Raw genomic sequence first — 20,589 nt, 5'->3', positions numbered from 1 at the left:
ACTCAGCCCTACTGTTTAAGGACTGTGGCTTTCCAGGCTGGGGTCTAGGGCCTCTGTTACCTCAGCCCATCTCCCCAGGTAGCCAGAGCCTCTAGACCAGCCCTCTACTCATTTGAAATAGAGGTTCCAGAAGAGGAATAGAAGTTCCAGTCTGAGATCTGGGCTTGGGTCAAGCACAAGCCTTCTACTACCCTGTCGGTGGGTTTGCTGTAGGCTCATGAAAGGATTCCATGCAGAGAACCACACTTTTCATTTCTCTAGGACTTTAATGTGCATCCTGAAATGCAACATGCCATGCAGGGGGGACAGGGAGAGACTAGTGAGGGGGAAATGAGGCTGCGTCATCATTCAAACAGGGATTTAGATCTCTGCTTGCTCCTTACCTGCTCAGCAGTCATCATGGACAAGTCCCAAGCCCGTTTCCCCACCCATTAACTGGAGATGACCGTGACTACCTCAAAGGACCTGTGACCACTGCTGGTGGATGTGTTTGGAAGTGCCCAGCCCACAGAGGGCATGGGGTAAATTCCTCATTTCCTACCCTCCTCTGGGCACTAGAATCAAGCGCAGTGGAACGATGCTCTTCACCAATCACTGCTATTTGCTGAGCCTGTTTCAAAGACTCATGGCACACAGGACACACCTCCCACTGGGCATGTTTTAGAGAGGTCCTGGGGCACGGGCTGATCTCCATAGAGAGAGCACCCCTGGGCCTTGAAGGCAGGGCAGTCCAGGGAAGGCCCAGGACAGGATGGCAGGGCAGGGACAGTGGCTTCTGCAGTGGGATGGGGCACCCCGCATCCGTGGCAAGATGGGAGATGAGATTCCTTAGGTTCCAACCTCAAGAGCTTGAGGGACCACTAGTGTCCTCCTCAGGCCTGCCATGGCAGGACAGGTGTGGCCATCTGCACAGGGACCCCTTGGCTGCTGTGACTCCTTCCAAGACCCAGTAGGCACTAGGGAGATTCCTTCCATTTGAAATTTTACACTGCAAAGTGATGAATCAACCGAGAACAATAGAGACACACAGGAGCTGTGAAAGAAGAGAAAAGCTTTCATGGAAGGACGTTCGCTGCCAGACAGCAGGCTGTCCAGCACGCCGAGGAACACTTGTCAGAGTGGCACAGACGAAACTCAAAAGAGGGCAGAGCCAGACTGTCAAGAACCTTGTACGTAATTATTAAAAAATTCCAAACTTGATGCTCTTGAAATTGGCATAAATTATCTTCCTGAATTTACTTGCATTGCAGGTTAACATGCTTAAAACTTTTGTGCTCAATAGTTTTTTGATAAAACATATTAAAAAACATGATACAAAGACACACAATAGCTGAGAAAGAAGAGGAGGAGAGGGGGGAAGGGACGGTGACTCTTGAACGCCTACCCTGTGCCAGAAGTCTACAGGGGTTATTTAGCTGAGTCTCCAGGACAGCACCATGAGGTAGGCAGAATCCCATCTGTCTTTCTGACCCTGGGTGACGTGGGCTCAGGACGGCTTCCCAGCCATGCTCCAAGTCGCAGGGGAGTAGCTGGAATTTGAACCCAGGCCTGACGGCAAAGTGGGAGCTGTTTCCAATTCCTCTTGCAGCTCTAGGAGGCACCGCCAGAGGAGGTGCCACCAGAGGAGGCGCCAAAGGCGCTCCGAACAGTAAATTCTCTCTTGTGTGTGGACTATTCATAAGCCATTTCAGTCTGCTTCTGGGTAACCATACAATTATTCTGTTACAAATAGTTAAAAATTTTTTCCTATGTATTTAAAGGATGAAAACCACTTACAAAAACAAAACAAACACCAAAACCAAAAAAGAAGAAAAAATCCAACCCTTCAACAACCCCAAACAACAAATGTGCTGAAAAGAAACTTCCAAAACTAAAATTGCCAGGTTTGCTGTAATTGTACTAGGACATACCACTGGGGCGAATCATCATTCTGACTGGCCAAGCTGACAGCTGGGAAAGGAAGAGCAAGTTCTTGACAGTGAACTTGTGGCCAGAATTGAGAGTAGGACTCAAAGCTACCGGGTATCCTTTTCTATGGACCTGACAAGTGTTTTTAATTAATCAAACATGAAGTATACAGGGGCAGGGGGGCAGATATTACTGTGTCTACACACAACTCTGACATCATCTGATTTTAACAAGTTTACTAAAACGACAGTCATGGCCTTGACAATCAATACTGAATGCCAAATACTGGTGTACACAGATTTTACAGAGTGGCTCCTGAGAGCTGGGTCACAGAGTAAGGTTTAACAGATGGGAGAGGCCTGAGGGAAGGCAAGCACACTGATTTTATTGAGAAAAAAGCTTATATACTGTAGGGTTGCTGAAGTTTAATAAATAAAGGTCAACTTATAATATATAAAAACAATATAAACATTTATATGCTACATGCATATCATATAATTTAAAGTAATAATTTATATATGGGGAGAGATGCCAACTCATGTTCTTCCGATCTTCCTCGACAAGGCACACACACAGGAGGTGTCTATTCGTATCCACCGCCAGCCCACGAGTTTATTGTTTTCCGACGTCAGTGCTCGAACGTAGGTTTGGGACGTTTTGCACTGCGAGTTCCAGTGTTTATCGTCAATCCCCCTGCACCCGTTTTTGACAGGCCTGGCTTCTTTACATCTCGTCTCATAAAAGTATTGTTTGACGGGAGAGTTGCCGGTTTTGATCTCCCCCAGCACCGTGACCTGGTGTCCCCGAATGTCGATGGCCGAGGACTTGTCGGTCACCCACAGACTCTCGCTGTCACACACGGAGTACTCTCCTCGGTGACTCTTGTGCTCCGCGTACCTCTTCCGCCGTGATGTTCTGTTCGCCACCACGGGGCTGCCCACGTAATCCTCCATGAGATACAAGGGAGGGGGCTCCAAGGGGGTGCTGTCACTCAACAGGACCCGGGGTGAGTTGTAGCGTCTCTGCTGCCGCAGTTCTGTGTCCATTGCGATCATCGGCTGGAATTCCGACTTGGTGGGCTCGCCCTGCTCCGGCTCCCGGGGGCCCTCTCCTTTGGGCAGGGTGCTCTGGTAGTTTTCCTTAACGTCCACCATCTGCTTGGAAAGCTTGTTTTTCAAAATATCTGCCTGGATCAGCTTAATAATCAGGGAATTTAGCGAGTCTTCTGGCAAACTCCTTTGATCCATGCTGTTACCTTGGATACCACGGAGATAAGCGAGAAATATCACATAAAACAAGATGGACATCACCTTGTTCACCTGTAAGATCTGAAAAGGAAACACAGGCGTTACTAGCAGGCGGTGGTAGCTGATGTCATTCTGGGACCAGCCACCTGAGGTCAAGTGTCCCTGTGTGGGTGAGAGAGAAAAGGGTGTCACCACCATCTTAGGTGAGCAAACAGAACTCTGACGTCCACAGACAGAGCTTGTCTGTCTCTGCCCTCAGCCCTGGGAACTGCTGCCTTCATGCCACTTTCCTGAATCTCTAGGGCGCCTTTCCCTCCTAGACGACCAAGCCTTTAGCTCAAGTCTTTCTGCTAACACCATGGCGGTGTGATGGGGAAAGAGATGTGTGTTGTGTGTGTGCATGCGCATGCTGTATAAGCATAAGGGAGAGGGCAAAGCACATTTTTTTTAAACAAAATATACCAAAAGCATTGGTGGAGAGAATTACAGTTTAAAAGGGTTAGGTCTCTGCCTAGGACCCACAACACGAAGGTGGAGGCAGGGTGAGGACGGCGCTCCAGTCCTTGGCCTGGGCTGTTCCCCAGACAGACGGCACCCACTGCACTTGCACCTGATGGCTTCTTCATCTGCAGCTTTCTGTGGCCGTGGACCATGTCCTCCCACTTCTTTAAACATCACCGGAGCCTGGAAAGACCATATCCAACTCCCCCTTGGCAAAGTATGAAGAAATTAAACCTGAAAATTATAAATGCATCTTTATAGCCTTTTATTGGGAGCAGCATCCTTGCAAATATCTCAAGAAACAGCTCGACTGTCCTCAGCTGCAGCCCCCTGGGCTCTCGAAGGAAGACCCTGAGGCTGGGGGTCGGGTTGGTTGCTTCTATATTTCAACATCTGAAATGGACTCATCCCTGGCTGGGCCACACCTGGTGGAGCTGTTCCATCTCCAACCCTTGGAAATGAACATGTGGGGCCACTACCCACGTCGTGAGAGGGCCTGAGTTTCAGGGTGCTCTGCCAGCTTCCCAGCGAACATGTTGCCCAAGGACACCCCACCACCGCCTGGCGACCATCTTCACAAGTAGGCGGCAGAGGATGCGGCAGCAGCAGCAGCAGCAGCAGCAGCAACCAACTGACATGAATGAGCCGGACTTGTCCTGAACAGCAAGATTCCTTGCAGATTATTTTCGTTTGTTTGTTTGGCTTATAAATGTTTACATTACAAAATGTTTCTTGTAGTGGTTAGATTTCTAATTCTGCTATCTCCTTGTTTAATGGCATTTTAACCCATCAACACTCTCATTCTCCCACCCTGGTGGAACCTCAACACGGTTGTCGCCCAGTCCTTGCAGAATCAGTGGGCTGATCTCAAGATACCTTCCTTGCTGGTCTCTCACTAGAGCAAAGCCCAGATTCTAAAAGCTTGGCCCTGGAAGGAGACTGTCTTGTTAGGGTGGCTGCATAAGTCATCCTGACCTGGACCCTGTGACACACCACCCATTCACCCAGAGGTACCCATTCTTTAATTTCCACCACTACCATCTCGCTGGCTCCCAGGGGTATACTGTTTCCTGTTTAAAGTTCTAATCAAGTCTGGGAGATAAAAACCCTTCCCTCGGTTCACCTTTGGTATTTTCAGGAAAACTTGACTAAACCCGGGAGGAAAACAGAAGGAAAATAAACATAGGTGTCAAGGGGAACAGAAAAGCTGTCCTGCTTACCCAGCACCTGTGTCTGAGCCTGCCCGTGCTAACTGGTTCCCAGGACCCACAGGCGTAGCCTCTGCTCCCATCATCTCATCTGAAAAACTTCTCCCTTGTCCCCAAAGGCCGGCAATGCTGCAGGCACTTTGTTCCAATTTCCGCCTCCTGGCTCCTGGCCTGTCTCTCTGATAAGAGGACCATCCTTTTTCCATGGGAACCACTTTCTGGACAACTGACTCCCTCAAGATCAAAGCTGAGCAAAGGAGTCTAGCTTTGCTTCCCGACCCTACAGTTTGCCCTAGGAACCGTATTGTCCCAGGGAAGTTGTTCCTGTTCCCACAGGATAACTCACTTCTGTCTCACTCTGCACATAAGTGGTATTTCTTTCAACTGTGCAGCACCAACAAATTTAAAGTTGAAAAACACAAATATGGCATACATATCACTTGAACTATACCCCCTTCGCCCACCTCCTCACTCCCAAACAGAATACAGTTGCACTAAAGTAACTTGAGACTGAATGTCAATCAAAAACCAAATTTTTTAATCCCCCCGAAACCCAGTCACTATAAACCCAGAATACACAGTGTAGCTGCTCATAAGGAAAGAGATTAAATATGGTTAGTGGGGGGAGGTCCCAGGCAGAATAAGAGTCAATGTACAGATTTGCAAGGTCATTACAAAGGTGAGTTGCTGGGAAGAATGATGGATGATGCCAGTGGACTGGGGATGTGTCTTTATGGCTGGTGGTCTCCCTACAGAACCAAAGAGTATTAGAAGGAGAAGAGTTTTCAATCCAACTTCATTTGATAGATGAGGAAACCCTAAATTGCAGTTTGAAGAAGGGGGGTGACACTAGGGAAAGAGAGAGGGGTGCTGTGAACTCTGGCCCAACTCCCCTTTTCGTCACATTACCACTGGGCTCATACGCCCCACGCCCCAGCCTCATTCTCTACTCAAAAGACACTTGAATATGCTTTCCAACCCATGTTCACGTGTTGTCCCTCACCTTGAACACTTCCATCACCTCTCCCATTGACATTCTACCATTCCTCACTGCCTGGTTCAAAAACTAGCTTTCCCATGAAGCTCCCGGCAGCAGCAATTGCCACTCCCTCTGCATTTCCTGCAGCATGTTCTCCAAAGGGCAGTCGTGGTGGGTATGGCAGCCCCCGGGTTTTACACGGTTTACCCACTCAACTCTCTCTTCTCCGAGGCCAGGAGCCCTTTCCTCCCTGTTTGCACCTGTGCCCCTCCCCGGTGTCCACACCACAGGGCATACAAGGTGGAGGTGGAGGCCTGGGCGCGGTGAGTTGGAGTTGGAAGCTAATGGCAGAGTTGGGTGGCGAATGGCAGAACCAGCTACACAATGGGCGGGGCCTCATGCAAAAATCATTGTTATTTGTCTGTGTATAATGTGTACTTCTTGTCCAAATTTTTGAGGGAAAAAATAAGAGTGTGAATTATACATGGGTATAATGATTATGTACCATGGATATAATAATGGGTGTATAATGTGCACAAAAACACAGGTGCACCTGATACATGGCAAAATACGGTATTTAGAGGCAGGGTGGCTGCAGGAAGTGCGAGTGCACTTGGGTCAACGTGCAGAGTCTCCAGGCACGTGTTCCGTTGTCCCATTGCCTTTCACTTACAAATCACGTAACCTGAGATAAAATTCTTAAGAATTTCAAGATGGCAACCACGGAGCACTGCACCCTGAGTTCGACGGGTCCCTTTCTGGGTGTGGGACCCTGCGCCACTGTGCTGGTTGCACACCCATGAAGCCAGCCTTGGCTACAGAAACTAAGATGTTCTAGCTCAGTGAAACTGTTTGAAAGTAAGAGTAGAAATCCATTTTTGTTCTAGAGGGACGGGCAAAGCCCACAGAGTACTGTACAGCAGGGTGTCAGGTTCAGAGTGGTGGACAGTTGCTGTGGCTTTGGCTGTAAATCTGGCAGAGAGAGCCTGGGGTTGTGGGAAATGCAAAGCCCTTCAGACTGGCCACTTTCTTCCTCCGGGCAGTGGTGACCAAGGATGGAGGGAACTAAATGGGGCGGGGGGGGGGGGTTTGGGGTTGTGAGGGAGAACTGTTTTATCACTGACACTGCTACAAATTGCCAAAGTACGGTGAGCATAAAAAGCCGACTGACTTTAGTTGGTTTCATTGTTGTTTCTAAATTCTCTACAGACAACACTGCTGCTTGTACCCTGGTGTGCTTTCCTAGCAACCCACACCTCGGTGGACACAGCCTCTGGAGCGCCAGGGCATTTGGTGGGTTAGAACACAGTCGGCGTTCTGACTCTTTTAGAAGGCCCTGCCCCCTTCCAGAGTCCCAACACACAAACTTGGCACAAAGAAATCAGGCCAGCACTGGTGGGGGTGGGGTGAGACAAATGGGGAAAAAAGCTAATAATATCAAAAGCTGCTCAATGCCCCTGAGAACAGGTCCCGCCATTTCTGGATCTGCACTGTTTATTACCACCAAATCCCAAGGCTTCCTGTGATGCTCTGCACTCAGCGGTGAGAGCAATCGTCTGCAGACTGGTCAGTGTTGCTGCACTATTTGCAAGGCTGCGCTAAAACCCAGCAGGCTTCCTGTGGACTCCACTAGATAATCTGCTTTCAGCTTTTTCTGTGAAGAGTGAGCCCTTGAATGTGGGTAGGAGAACTCACCAAAACACAATTTGGAAGTTGGAAGCCGCCCTAGACAACCTCCTCATTTGTACAGATAAGGAAACTGAGGCCTGGAGTGCTGGTGAATGGAGTCGTCTAAGGTCAGACTGCTAAACTACAGCAGACAGAGATAGGTGACACTCGGTTCTCCTGCTCAACAAAGAATCACGGGGCTGGTGCCTGGTGGAGGTTATTGTCAGGGGCGAGTGGTGAAATCTCTGTGAAAGCACTTTGCACAGCATTCAGCACAGAGGGATGCCCTGGAAACACTGGTGGAACACAAGCCTGAATTGTCTGTGGCAGCAGAGATGCTGCATCCCCACCCTCCATGCGCTTACACAAAGTACCAGGGGACTAGTTCCCTGGAGAGGGGCTGTGGAAAAGGGACTGCAGTGCCAGTGTGACCCGGGAACGGCATGCAGTGAATTTCTGGATTTAGAGGGACATCTGTGCTCCTTCTCTGGTGCTCAGGGTAGTTTATAAACAACTAGCCTACTGTGTCAACACGGTCGGCATGTCTCCTCCTTGATGATGGAGCCGTGTCTTTTTCATCCATGCGAACCTGATGCCGAGCACGGGGCTGGTCTCATTTATTGAATGAGCGCCTACTACGATCCAGGTCTACCCGAAACACTGCTTACGGGCCCTCAATCTGTATAGACTTCTGCCAAGTCTGGTTTGGAAGCTAATCAACTCTGCCTTCTTTTCCCAAAGAAAATACAGGCCCTGGCTCTGAAGTAGGCCAGGGTCCCTGGGCTCTTCTTGGCTGTAATTGGAAAAAGACCTGTTAAATACCTCAGTAAAACCCCCTTCCTACACTCTCCCCAGTGCCCATTTCCCCTGCAAGGAGTTTTCCAAGATCCTGACCAACTTGCATATGCTGTTTTCCTCACTTAGAAATGCTTTCCCACATATGGTGTTTTCTCAGTCCCTGGAGCAACATTCCTACAAGGTTTCACCATCCCTCAAAATACTCAAAAGAGAGCAATTTCTGATTCCTCCTTTTTGGCTCAGTTTGCAACACACACGGAGGGTTGCGGGTATTTGAGAAGCAGATGAAGTGGAAAAGGAAGCTGGGGTGAAGAATGGCACAGGATCTGAGCACAGAGCAGGCACCGGGTCTGCCCTGACCACGTGCGGAGAGCTGGGGCCTGTCTCTGCCGAGTTCTGATTTCCCTTCCCCGATACTCCCTGGCTCCTTCTGACCACACACCAAAGACCTCACTTGTGCATACCTGTGAAGCAAATTTTTAGCCTGGCCAGAGTGGAAGCACCACAAAAGTGCTATGTGCCACGTACTGACATACATCTAATCTCTAACCTTGATAACAACTCCTCTGAGACAGGTACTTCCATTTCTGATGTTGGATGGGGAAACTGAGGCACGTGTTGGTTTAATAACTGGCTAACAAGCAGGAGAGCCACAGTCTGATCACAGTCTGGCTCTGGAGTTGATGCTCTTAACAATTACACTGTCTCTCTGTCTGTCCCTGCTCCCAAACATTCCAGAGTTTATTTCCAGAGGAAGCTCAAGTTCCAAGCCTGGGGCCAGGACAGCTGCCACCAGCAGGTTGAGCATCTCTCCAAGAAGCCTCAGCCCTAAGCGGAGTTTCCAGGGATTTGAGGCCACCACTCCCCATATTCCCTATAAAAACATTGGCCATGAAATCAACAAACAAAATTCATTACTCCGGCCCCTTCCTGGGCCTGACGCTCTCCCAGGTGAGTCCCTCTGCAGGTTGCCCGTCCCTGCGGAGGCCGTGTGTGGTAGTGGACAGAGGCTGTACCTTCTCTAGCTCTGGGTTTGGCGCCAGTCCTGAGAATCAGGGTGACAAACAAAGACGACCTACAGACTAGCTTTCCTTAGGGAGCAGGCACGAGATCAAATGTGGCAACACTTTTAAATCTGCCAAGCTTTTAACGTGCAAATTCAAGGCACTTCTTGATTTCTCGTACAGCCAGGCCCTCCGGAGGCAAAGCCGTCCTCCGGCTGGGGTGAACAAGGACACCGTCCAGCTGTGTCCAGAAGGGCCTGCTTCTTTGGAGAATTTCTGCAGCTATGACATGGTCTCTGACTAATGCTAAGGGCTCAAAAGACCACATCCTGCCAGATAACCCTAACATCTTGTTCAGGGAGTGGAAAAGGAAAGAGGTGGGAAAATGATAAATTCTACAGTAGAATGACAAAAAGGAAAGGAATGCAGTGGAAATATTAAACTGAGGCCATATAAAAGACTGGCTGAGCTTGTTCCCCGTATCTTAATTGCAAAATTAATTCAAATTGGCTTTGTTCAAACGCAGCTCCTGAGGTCTAAAAATTAGTCAGTGGGGCCACGTGAAGACGTCCTGACCCGTGAGAAGGTGGGGAGTGGGGAGAGACAGGTCCTGGTGGAGCCTCCGCTGGGGATTGGTCTGGTTTGGGTTAATCTCTTTATTAATGATCCGAAGCGGGAGAGAGGAAGAAGTGGCAGGTTAATTAAAATGCACAGATGACGCTCAAGGGGAAGGTGCTATGAACGTCGGTGAGGACAGACCAATTACTCCCCAGCACCCATGGGGCTTGGCAACCCGGAAATAGCATGATGAGATTCAAACTGGAAACATGAAGGTTAACTCACTGGGGACCAGATGAATCCAAAACCAACAAGGGAGGGAAGGGCTCGTAAAAGGATGAAGGCAAGGAGTGACTTGGAATTGTTACACTAAGTGAGTGGGAAATGAACTCACATGAATAGGGCCGTGTGGGTTTCCCCTATAGGACACCATTCTTTTCTAAAACCCACCTCATTCACTCTCAACACACCTTTGGAGTGGTGGCAACTATCACATTCCCTGTCGTAGGAAGCACACAAAAAATATGTAGATAAATTGAGCTTTAGAGAAGGCACAAAATGGAGCCAACATCAGAGAGCAAGTCAACACTGCCACCAGACGATGTGATGAGAACGCTCTAAATTCCCCCAACAAAGAGGGCTGGATGATCTAGAGAAGGAAGGGCCGCCTCACCGTGCTGTTTTGGGTGAGACCTCACTTGAGAACCCCGGGCCCCCGGGGCAGGTCTGCATCTACACAGAGTCAGGACAGAACAGAGGCACAGAGGCAAATGCCTAGTCTGTTCTTTAAAAATCCCTCATTCTGCATAGTTCCTCTGTTAAAACTCCTAACTCAGGGTTCTGAAGCTGACTGACATACTTGGCCCAAGATCTGGAAGAAGACAAGGTCCTCGGTTTTCAGGAAAAACATATTCCAGAATGAAACAAAACAAGAGAATCTCAGAAGGACGACCTGTCTCCCTCGGTAAGGAATTTCTAAATTGGTCTTAGAGGCCAATAAATGGGGACTAGAGACCCTTGAATGGACAAGGAACCTACATTCCAAAAACGAGCCCGATGCCCTTAGATGGAAGTTGAAAGCTGTGAGTTTTCTTTGCACAGCTGTCGGGGAGGAATCTTACATTGTTCAAAGCACACCCTCCTCTGGCCCCAGGGCAGGGAAAGATGGAAGGTATGGCACATGTCAAAACAATGTACACCAGCAGCTCCAAGAGGAAGGCAGCGCAGTAAGTCCTCGGGCTAAGGAACCCTCTGGCGTGGTCCCATTTTGGCAAAGAGATCTGAAAGGGGCTTGGTGTGCCAGCCCAAGCCCCAGAGAACCCAGATTTACTTTAACCTTTCCACACTACAAAGGCGCATTTCATGGCCAGAGGGTGGACAAGGAAGGATCTGCAGAGAAAATGCGTGTCAATCTAGCTCCTGGCCATAGGGCATTTATCTAGTAAACAGTTTTCTTTGTTCTGGGCACTAATACGCATCCCCCACTGGGCATAAAGGTGTGCATGCATGGGCTTGTGTGTGAGCTCACACACACGCACACCACACGGTGTACTGCACAGCTCCCAAGGATGAGGATGGGTTACAGTCAGGCTGGTCCCAAATTAGCATATCATTTAATGCTCTGACACATTTTGGTTTTGGTTTTATTTTCTGCATCTGGTCTAACTCCATTTTCCAAGTGTGAAAATACACGGGGAAGGTGGCTGCTTTGATTACATAGACAGTTTGGGGAACACCTTGTGTTAAACTCAGCATCAGAGAATAACTACTCCAAGTCGACCTTTTTGTTCTTAACTTACGGCTCATGTTTGAGGTGGGTTTATGAGTCATGCATGTGCATTACCTGCAACATGCTATATAGCTGTTGGTTAATATTATTATAAGGGAGGGGCTGCTGAGAATTGATCTGTAATGATTATAATGATGATGATGATGAAGAAAAAGTATCATTCTTGTCCACCTAGCCAAGACTGAGTCTGGAAATGGCAGAATAAAGAAGGCGGCTTCATCTGGAGAGATGGAGGCTGAGGGGAGTCCCAGAGCATGACTTCCCTCCACACTCTGGCTGCCTCTTCTAAACCAAGACCGCAGCTGGCTTGGCAACACCCAAACCACTGCCTGTGTATCAGCCAGAGCAGCAACAGCAAGGCCGGGATCAACCCAAACCGTAACAGTTTGGCCCCATGAGGACTTGGCCACGGTAAGTGTGGGCAGATGGCAGCCTTTCTCCTCCAGTCTTGACAATCAGCCCCGTGTCAAATACACTGTATGCCTCTCCCTCACACCTCCTCCTGGCCCCACAGCCAACCTCCTTTCAGGAGGATGCGGGATTGGCAATGGGGTCGTGGCTGTCTCTGGTCTGAATCTCTTCTCCAGGAAGCTGCCAAGGACAAGGCGTCCTTGCACACTGCAGGTGTCTCCCCCTCTGCTCACCTCGGCTGCCATCATTCACCAGTACACCCTGACAGACAGGGAAACTGGGACGAGAGAGGTGGCTGTGTGGTGACTTCCTGAGTCTCTTCTCGCCCAGTTACGAAGCGATGCTGGATGTGCACACAGAAAGAAAATCCATCTCCCGCTGAAGCTGGAGTGAGCGGTAGGCACTTCATAAATGTTCTGACTCCAATCCCAAACAGTCTACTGAGTCTCTTTCTGGGCAGCTGGGAGAGACTAAAAACCAACCCAAAGCTCGTCCTCTGAAAGCAGTTTTGGCACCAACACCCCGAACCCAAAGCTGCCTTTAATCACAGACACAGTCATAATAATCGCCAGCATTTACTGAGCCGTGCCATATGCTCAGGACTTTGCAGGACACTTTGCGTGGATTATCTCAGTTAATCCTCACAGATATGATTATTATCCCCACTTTGCTGCTGAGGAAACTGAGGCTCAGAGGGATTAAGTCCTTTTGCCTGAGATCACACATCGATTGAGAGGCAGAGCCAGAATGCCAACCTCTGTGTGTGCGACCGCACAGAACTCACTTTTAACCAATACTGGGTAACACCTCCCAATCCACTCCAGAGTCTAAGGCACCTGCTACTGGCTTGCAGTGAATCAGGCAGCAAGCACCACACTGGTGTATTAATGATTCTTTCCCTTTTTTGAGAAAGAGGCATCCAAGACAGGCTATCTGAAATGCGGAGGGCATTTCACAATCCGAGGCTGGCATCACCAAGTCACAGCAGCTGAAAAGCCTATTTCTGCAACTTGGGGATAATGGGCTCGTTCACCTGTGCTTCAGTCTCCCCAACTGGAAACTACTCCTTCCCTATTTCCTTATTTGATGGCAAAGAAGACCCGTCACCCAGGGATTCTTTGTGAAAATTGCTGGTGAGACATATTTCTGAGTCTTTGATTTTCCTCCATTTTAGTATATTTGCAGTTGACAAGGAAAAATGCCGAGTTGACAAGTAATGCCGACTCTTGGAACACTGCCCACTCTGATCTGGAGCTGAAAACCAGCTCTGCCAGTGAGCAGCTCTGTGGCTGTGGGAGAACCATGGCCAGTCTTGGGGTCTCAGTCCCTAACACAATTTCTCCTCGGGGGTGCTGCTGGTGTTTAGGGAAGGACAGCTCTTTGTTGTCAGGTTTTGTCCTCCACACATGAAGCCCTGGCCCCAACCTAAGTAACAATCATGTCTCCAGTTATGGTGACAGCTTAAAAAAGCACTCATTCTTTTCAAAACACCATCTGAGATGGCCTTACCCCTCCTGGTTAAGAATCACCTGACATAATGCCAGTGGACTGAAGCAGTTGTTCTTAGCCATTTTTGGACGATTGACCCTTTTTAGAATGCAACAGAAGCTAAAAAACCTTTACCCTACAAAATAAATCCGTGTGCATATAAGAGGAAAAACTGCAAAGTAATTTCAAGGCAATTCACAGATTCCATAGACAACCACAGATCCTAGATGAAGAATTCCTGAACTAAAAAGTTTCAAAGGTTCTTTCTGGATACAGTACTATATGCTTCACAACTGCCAGACCTGAGTCCTTTCTTCACTAGATCACATGATCCTTACCACCGGTCTCATTTTCCAGTCCTCCATGTTTCTCTGCATCCCTTTGAAACTATGGAGCCAGACAATGTCATCCTAATCTACTAGGATTCTCACATAATAGGAAATATTTGATGAGAAGGTAACCTGCCCAAAAGGAAACAATAATCTAGTGGAAGAGCCAGAACTAGAACCCAGCCCTCCAGAGGTCCAGCCCTGGGCTACTCATCAGCAACCAGCACAGAGCAGTATATTTAACAACAGAAGGACAGAAATCTGCCCACGAGGCTCAACTGTCATCAGGGCTTTCTCAGGGAGTGATAGAGTCCCATGTGAGACTGACCAACATGGCATGTTTAACACTACATGTGAGAGGGCTGGAGCCCTGGCAGCCTCACCCAGCCCAAGAGGTAGCCCATGAAGGCAGCATCCTTCTCTCCTTCCTCTTACAAATATTTGTGTGGCATCAGTGCTATTACCTAGTGACATCCACATTTCTCAAGTGCTTTGGGACTTTATGCATTTTCCTTTTCATCTCTCATCCTGCCATGACTCCGGATGACTTTACTTCCAACCTGGTGGCTTTGCCATCCCTTTGGTCTCCTCATTCTGCAACATCCTCAAAACCGGTGTGCTCCATTATCTCCATTATCTTTGCAATGTTCCTGTTTCTGAAGAGCCAGCTGCCACTATGGTTCTAGGGATGAGGAGCACTGGATGTGGCTGCCCAGTCTCTCATGAGAAGGAGCTGGAGGTGGGAGGGCTTCAGAGCGGGCACAGGACACTGGCCCGGGAGACACCCCTGGAAGCTCGAGAGAGGAGGCTTCAGCACAGTCTCTCTTGCTCCATCAGAGAGCAAAAGTGGACAAATCCATCACTCCACAACAGCGTCTCGCCAGAAAATACACTGTGGCCAGATACTGTGCACAAGGACGTTGCTAATTTAAAACATGGCTGCTGATTATTGACTTTCCTCCCATCTAGAGGTGGTGTCCATGTGCCCTTTCCTAGTGTCTGGGAGCCTTGTGGCTGTTCCGACCACAGTGTGGTGGAAGTAAGAGGGCTGGGCTGTTCTTGGAGCCCTGAGCCTCCGTGCGAGTCATCTGATGGTCCCAAGGCCACCACGCTGGAGGGGCTCCCCTGATGCTCTTCCACCCAGCCCCGCCAAAGTGCTAGTCTTGCAAGTGAAGCTGGCCTGGGTGATCCAAACCAGCTCATCAGCCAACTGAATAGCACCAGGCGGCCTCTGTCAATGCCACACGGCACAGGAGAATCCCCCACCCCAGCTCCACCCAAATCCCTGATGCACGAAATCATGACAAGCAATGTAAATGGTTGTTGCTTTACACCACTAGTTTGGGATGGTTTGTTCCCCAGCAAGAGATGAGCGAACACCCAGAGCTGCAAACACTACAAAGGATCAGAAGTGTTATCTTTCAGTCACATGTTGTTAAATTTGCTTAGAAGGGTCTGGGTCGCTCCCTGGATGAAGGATGTAAGGTGGGTCTCCAGGATAACCACTATGACCTACTAGCTACCTGAGGCTGGAACCCTGAAGATCAGCAATGTCACTGAATGTGGCTCTAGCTGAGGTGCTCCTATCCCAGTGGGTCTGACCACAAAGCGGCAACCAGAGGTGTGAAGCTACCCTCCTTTAGGGCGAGTGTGTGTGGTATGTGTGGTGTGTGTGAGAGAGGGGGGAGGCAGGGTGGGGAGGAGGAAGGAGCGAGAGAGACAGACAGACAGACAAGGGTTTCTTAAATAAGGGGTTTCGGCTGAGTCAAAGGCCCCTGGACAGGTGGCTTTTTGACCTGGCTGGGGAAACACAGGGGCAGTGAGAGAGAACGCCCCCACCAAGCCACTACTACTGTAGCTTCAGAGGGTGTCTACACTCAGATTCTTGTTGGAAACTGCTGTGCCCACCACCATCCCACAGCTAGTTAAATCCTCTCATCAGGTTACATTTTCTTCCCACCCACCGGGGGAATGAACAAGCCACTGCTGCAGACATGGCAGGCAGCGGAGGACCCCGTACTATGAGGAAGCACAAAGATATGAACACTCCGTTTCAAAAAGAGCTCCCTGAGTGACGCAGGGGCCCACGAAACAGACCATGAGGATACTGGTCATGTGTACCTTGTCCCCAGGGTGGCTGCTGCAATGCCCAACAGCACTGCCATTGAAGGTGGGTGGGAGGAGGAGTTCCAACCAATACACGTGCTGCTGGGAAACAGGCTGGGCTGTGTGTGTGTATTTCTGTGTGTGTCTGTGTGTGTGTCTATATGTGTGCCCTTGAGTAAGAGCATGCATGTGTATCTGTGTTGTTTACTGGGAGAGGGAGGTGAGAAGGGGAGAAAACCCAAGGGTTAAGAGGGATCCCAAGACTGGTGCACTCCCCTCAGCCTTCCCATTCAGCCACCATGAGACCTTGGACAAGCCTGTTCTTCCCTCCTCCCAACCACCAGTTTGCTCTTCTGCAAAGTGCGGGAGCCAGAGTAAATCATCCTACGATCATTCCAGTGCTAGCTGTCTGCCTGCCCACAGGAGGTCTGAACAAGCTCTGGGCTTGACGCTTTCTCTCTTGTCCCCTTGGATACAGAGAAGTGAGACATGGCTCTGGGGGCCGTCCTTATGCCCCCACCTGACACATACACACACACACCCTGTCAGCTCTGCAAATTTACAGAGTAAGGCACAGGGCTCTGGTGGCCTTCTCGGGTCCCTGCGAATTGGAAACAAGTAAGGACAGGCAGGGGAGAAGCCCAGGAGATGGAAAGAGAAATTCTGGGTCAAGTTTGCATTTCTCATTATTTCTCCAACCCGTCTCAAATTCCTTTTGTTTAGAAACCTCCTTGAGTTTCTGAAGCCTACCCCTCCCCCATCCCACCCCTGAAAAACTCTAGGAGCTCCTCCAGCCTGTAACCCTTCTGGGTAACACGTTCCATATGTCGGTCACTCTGCATGAAACGTCTGCACTCACTTTTCCGGTCACCTCCTCCGTGGTCTCCCCACGCTGCCTCTCCCTGGAAGGGCCTGCCCAGCCCCTCCCAGGCCCTCTATTCGAGAAGCCTGAGGTTGGCTCAGGTTGGAGCACCCTGTGCTTTCCCCCAACCCCCAGGTCAGTTCCCAGTTAGGATTCCTGCAGGTTTGCCCCATGAGTGCCCAGAGCACTTGCCTTTTGCTCGAGCCCACCCGCCGCCACGACAGCTGTGGGGACCCTCCTTTAAGCACTGGGGCTAATTGAGCAGTGCTCTGACCGAGCTGGCCACGTTATTTGCTTAGCGTGTGTGCTTTTATAGCAGAGCAACACAGCATTCTATTGTCTTCCTTCCCCACCCCAGCTTCCCCTCCTCCCCCATGGCTACCCACCACGATAAATAAAGGCTGAAGAGATTTTTCCAGTGTAACTTCCAATGTTCCTTTTGGGGTTGCAAACAGATCTTCCAGCCTTCCTCGCTTGATCCCTACCTCATGCACCTCCCCTATAAACCCTGCCCCCTCTGATACAGCGTTTGGCCACTGAACTTGACTCTTGGCGGGGGAGAGAAAACAACTGCAATGCACAGTTTCACACCAGTCTTGATGGGTTTCTACAGCTCTGGAGGGGTTGAATTGGGTGGGCTGAAGATGACCTCGAATTGGTCAAGGGAGCCGGAGAACTGCATGCAGCTCTTCTTCCTCAAAAGCCTCATTGTACTGAAAGGCTACAGGCCCCTATGGGTGCTCTGCAGAGCCAACAGAAGGCATCTTGAAACAGGAAATGAGGCAACCTTTTAACCTAACAAGTGTAGGCAGGAACAAGTGAGGAAAGTGGGGAGTGGACTGAAGGCTCAAGGCTTTCCAAAACAGACACATGGGTCTCAGGCAGAGAAACACATCTGGAGACATGGCAGAACCATCAATTCTTAAAGGAAGGAAGGATGGTACACTGAGCACCAACTATATGCCAAGGACTGCAATTTAAAACTTAATCATCCCATCCCTAGCTTTTCTGGTGGATACAGAGTTAGGAAAATTATAAAGAGAGGGTACTGCTATTTTAAAGCTGAGAAATTTAGGGCATAAAGTTGGTGAGTGATAGGCTCACAGTTGTCAGTCACAGTTTATGGTAAAGCTAAAACCTGACTCCCAATCCTACATGCATCATAAGAGATAATCCTCTCTATTATCAAAGTCCTAAATCCAGAGTCCAGATTACGTGCCTGTGATCTCTTCTCAGGAAGCAGAGATGCTCCATCTACCTGCGAAGTTTGGGAGATCCCTTACAGTATAAAATGCAGACAGTGTTTTCCCCCCAGGCTCACCATTTCTTGGATGCACCAATTTATACAAAGGGAATCATTTCTAAAGCTAGGCCATCTCCATTGCAAGAGCATCCCATCCAGGGAGGTGGATGGGGCCTGTCATTGGCTCAAGTTCTACACCCACTTCTTTTTAAGCCGTCCCCTACTCCTGTCTTCCCCCAGTGTTGGCGCCATTCAGTCTAAAGATTTATTGTATTCTGGAGATCAAACAACAGGTTAAGCTAAAGTGTGTGTGCAAAGCAATCTCAACAATACCTGTATTATAAAAATGATAATAGTGAAGGAAAATATGTTTGATGATGTGTTTGGATGATGCATGGTGGCTAATGAGACAACTGAACTAATGTAATTGGGGAGATCTGACTTCAAAAGCTTCAATTATGCTTGAAGGGCTTGGCGAGGAGCCCTGCAATTTGGTGCTAATGAATGGATTAACATGGAGGATAAGGGGGAACCTGCAAATTTGCAGGAATGTGTCCTGACACTGTGCTGGGCATGCAGCAGGGGGGCCAACAAGGACCTGATGAATTGAAGCGAAAAAAGGTTGGGGACCTCAGGACAAGTAGTTATTTTTGGCCAACAGACCAGTTCTTTTGCCACTGGACCAATGTGCTAGGCATTGGAGCCACCTATTTCAGGGAGCTCTGTTTCAGTTTGCTAGAGAGAATGCTGTAGCGAGTTGCTGGGCGCGCAGTCTAAATGACCAGGTTTACGGGATTTTACAGACAGGACTGCAGAGAAAGGTCCTTCTAGATCTGAGGTCCTGCGATTCAGGGTGGATGTTGTGAAGGCAAAATGCTCCACCTCAGGGAGGTCCATGGGGCCACCGAGGTCTGTGGGGCAGCGCGACTTCCACCCCAATGTGGGTGAGTCACGTCGTGGAGGGGACAGGATTGTTGCTGACTGATCAAACTAAAGGGTCTGGAAACAGACTGGCCTTGGTTCAGAATGTGGAACTTTGATTCTGTAACATGATACATTTTATTTCCCCTTGCTGATATTAATAATGGACTTGTCTAATGCCACCCTAACAAAAATTTATGAAGCACTGACTCACCCGAGAAAAGGAAGAAGTAATGATCTCAGTTTGTATACTACTTATGCTTGTGAAAAGGTTGGGTACAAATCAAATTTTTGTGAATTGATTTATGTTTTAAAGTACTAGGAGGGTTTGCAATATCAATCTTACTGTAAATTCCTGCAGAAAGCAGTAAATAATAACTCTTGAATTAAAAAAAATTATATATTGACTAGTTTTAATTTAAAGCAAAGGACACCTTTAAATGCAGAGCAACTCTGCTGTAAATACATTACAATTCCACAGTGAACATAAATGCTTTGAGACTGAAGTCTTTACCAAGGGAAGAAGATTTATTCTTTAATTAGCTCTTCAACTGTCTGGGTACCTTGCTAAAATGTGTGATTCCGCATGACAGTCTTCAGGAGGCTGCACACCTAGAAGAAGGAAAGAGGCCGGAGAGTTTCCCTGCAGGAAGTTCCCATGTTTCCACTCCTATGCCCTAAACATGTCAACCTAAGTTCCCACGAAAGTCTTCTTAAACATACCAATAAGGAAAGGGACAGAAGGAAGACAGGGCAAGCAGAAGTCACGAACTCTGTACTTAGTGAAGGCTCAGGAATAATTATAGTCTCAGTAACAATGACAGCTACGTCACTGAGCCTTTACTCCATGCCAGGAGTGGTGCTAAGCATTGTGCAATCACAACCCAGTTTATTTCTACTGCATGCCCATGAGGCAGGTCGTACAGTTCATGATCCCTCATCTGAAACCCTGCCCGTTATTGTGTGTTACCTAACGTGCCCAGTAGGTCTGGGGCAGCCCCCCATGACTGGACACGTTCGTATGACCGCTGCAAAGATATGTCCACTTGAGTGAGATAAAGAGTATGTTAACTCAGGTTATTCTGCAGCCAAATGGACTGCTGTCACCTTAAAAAATGACTCTGGGTTTTGAGCTTTTCAGGGTTTGGAATTGTAAACGAAAGACTAGAGATGTGTATTATTCTATTTCATAAAAACAAACGAACAAAACTAGCTCAAGAGAAGTAGCTTGTGTGAAATCATACCATGGCCATGGTCTTGTGAAGATTAGTAGCAGAGCTGGGATGTGAACCAAGGCATGTCTGATGCTGAAACCACACTGCTGAGCACCAGGCCATGCTTGTCATGGCCCCCACCCTGGGGCCTGAGGAAATGAAAACTTTCTACTGAGGTTTTCCGAGGAAGCCAAATTAAACTGTGATTGCCTTTCCACGTTTAAATAATTTTTCCTTAAATACGTTTTTCTATAGAGATTCTTTTTCTTTATTATTATGAAAGCATGCTGAGGAGCAATCTAAAAATACAAAAGTATGTAAAGAAATCTACCAGCTTCCACATATATTTTTATGG

General features: G+C 48.6%; 1 protein-coding gene across 3 annotated transcripts in view; it reads right to left on the bottom strand.

The window, feature by feature from the left end:
- Positions 1-1,318: 1,318 nt before the first annotated feature.
- The window catches only part of NTF3 (neurotrophin 3), a 319,741-nt gene continuing 300,470 nt past the window's right edge, over positions 1,319-20,589 (bottom strand). For 2 of the 3 annotated variants that reach the window (XM_053661416.1, XM_053661417.1), the window contains exon 2: positions 1,319-3,236. In XM_053661416.1, coding sequence (XP_053517391.1) covers positions 2,445-3,215 — 771 coding nt within the window. In that variant the 5' untranslated portion in view covers positions 3,216-3,236 and the 3' untranslated portion in view covers positions 1,319-2,444. The remainder of the gene's footprint in view (positions 3,237-20,589) is intronic. The other variant, XM_037160762.2, reaches the window with a different exon arrangement.

This window comes from Artibeus jamaicensis, unplaced genomic scaffold (genome assembly GCF_021234435.1).
Source record: "Artibeus jamaicensis isolate MK-2021 breed Jamaican fruit bat unplaced genomic scaffold, CSHL_Jam_final contig_233, whole genome shotgun sequence".
Taxonomy (NCBI): Eukaryota; Metazoa; Chordata; class Mammalia; order Chiroptera; family Phyllostomidae; genus Artibeus; species Artibeus jamaicensis.
This window is presented reverse-complemented; position numbering and strand designations above follow the sequence as displayed.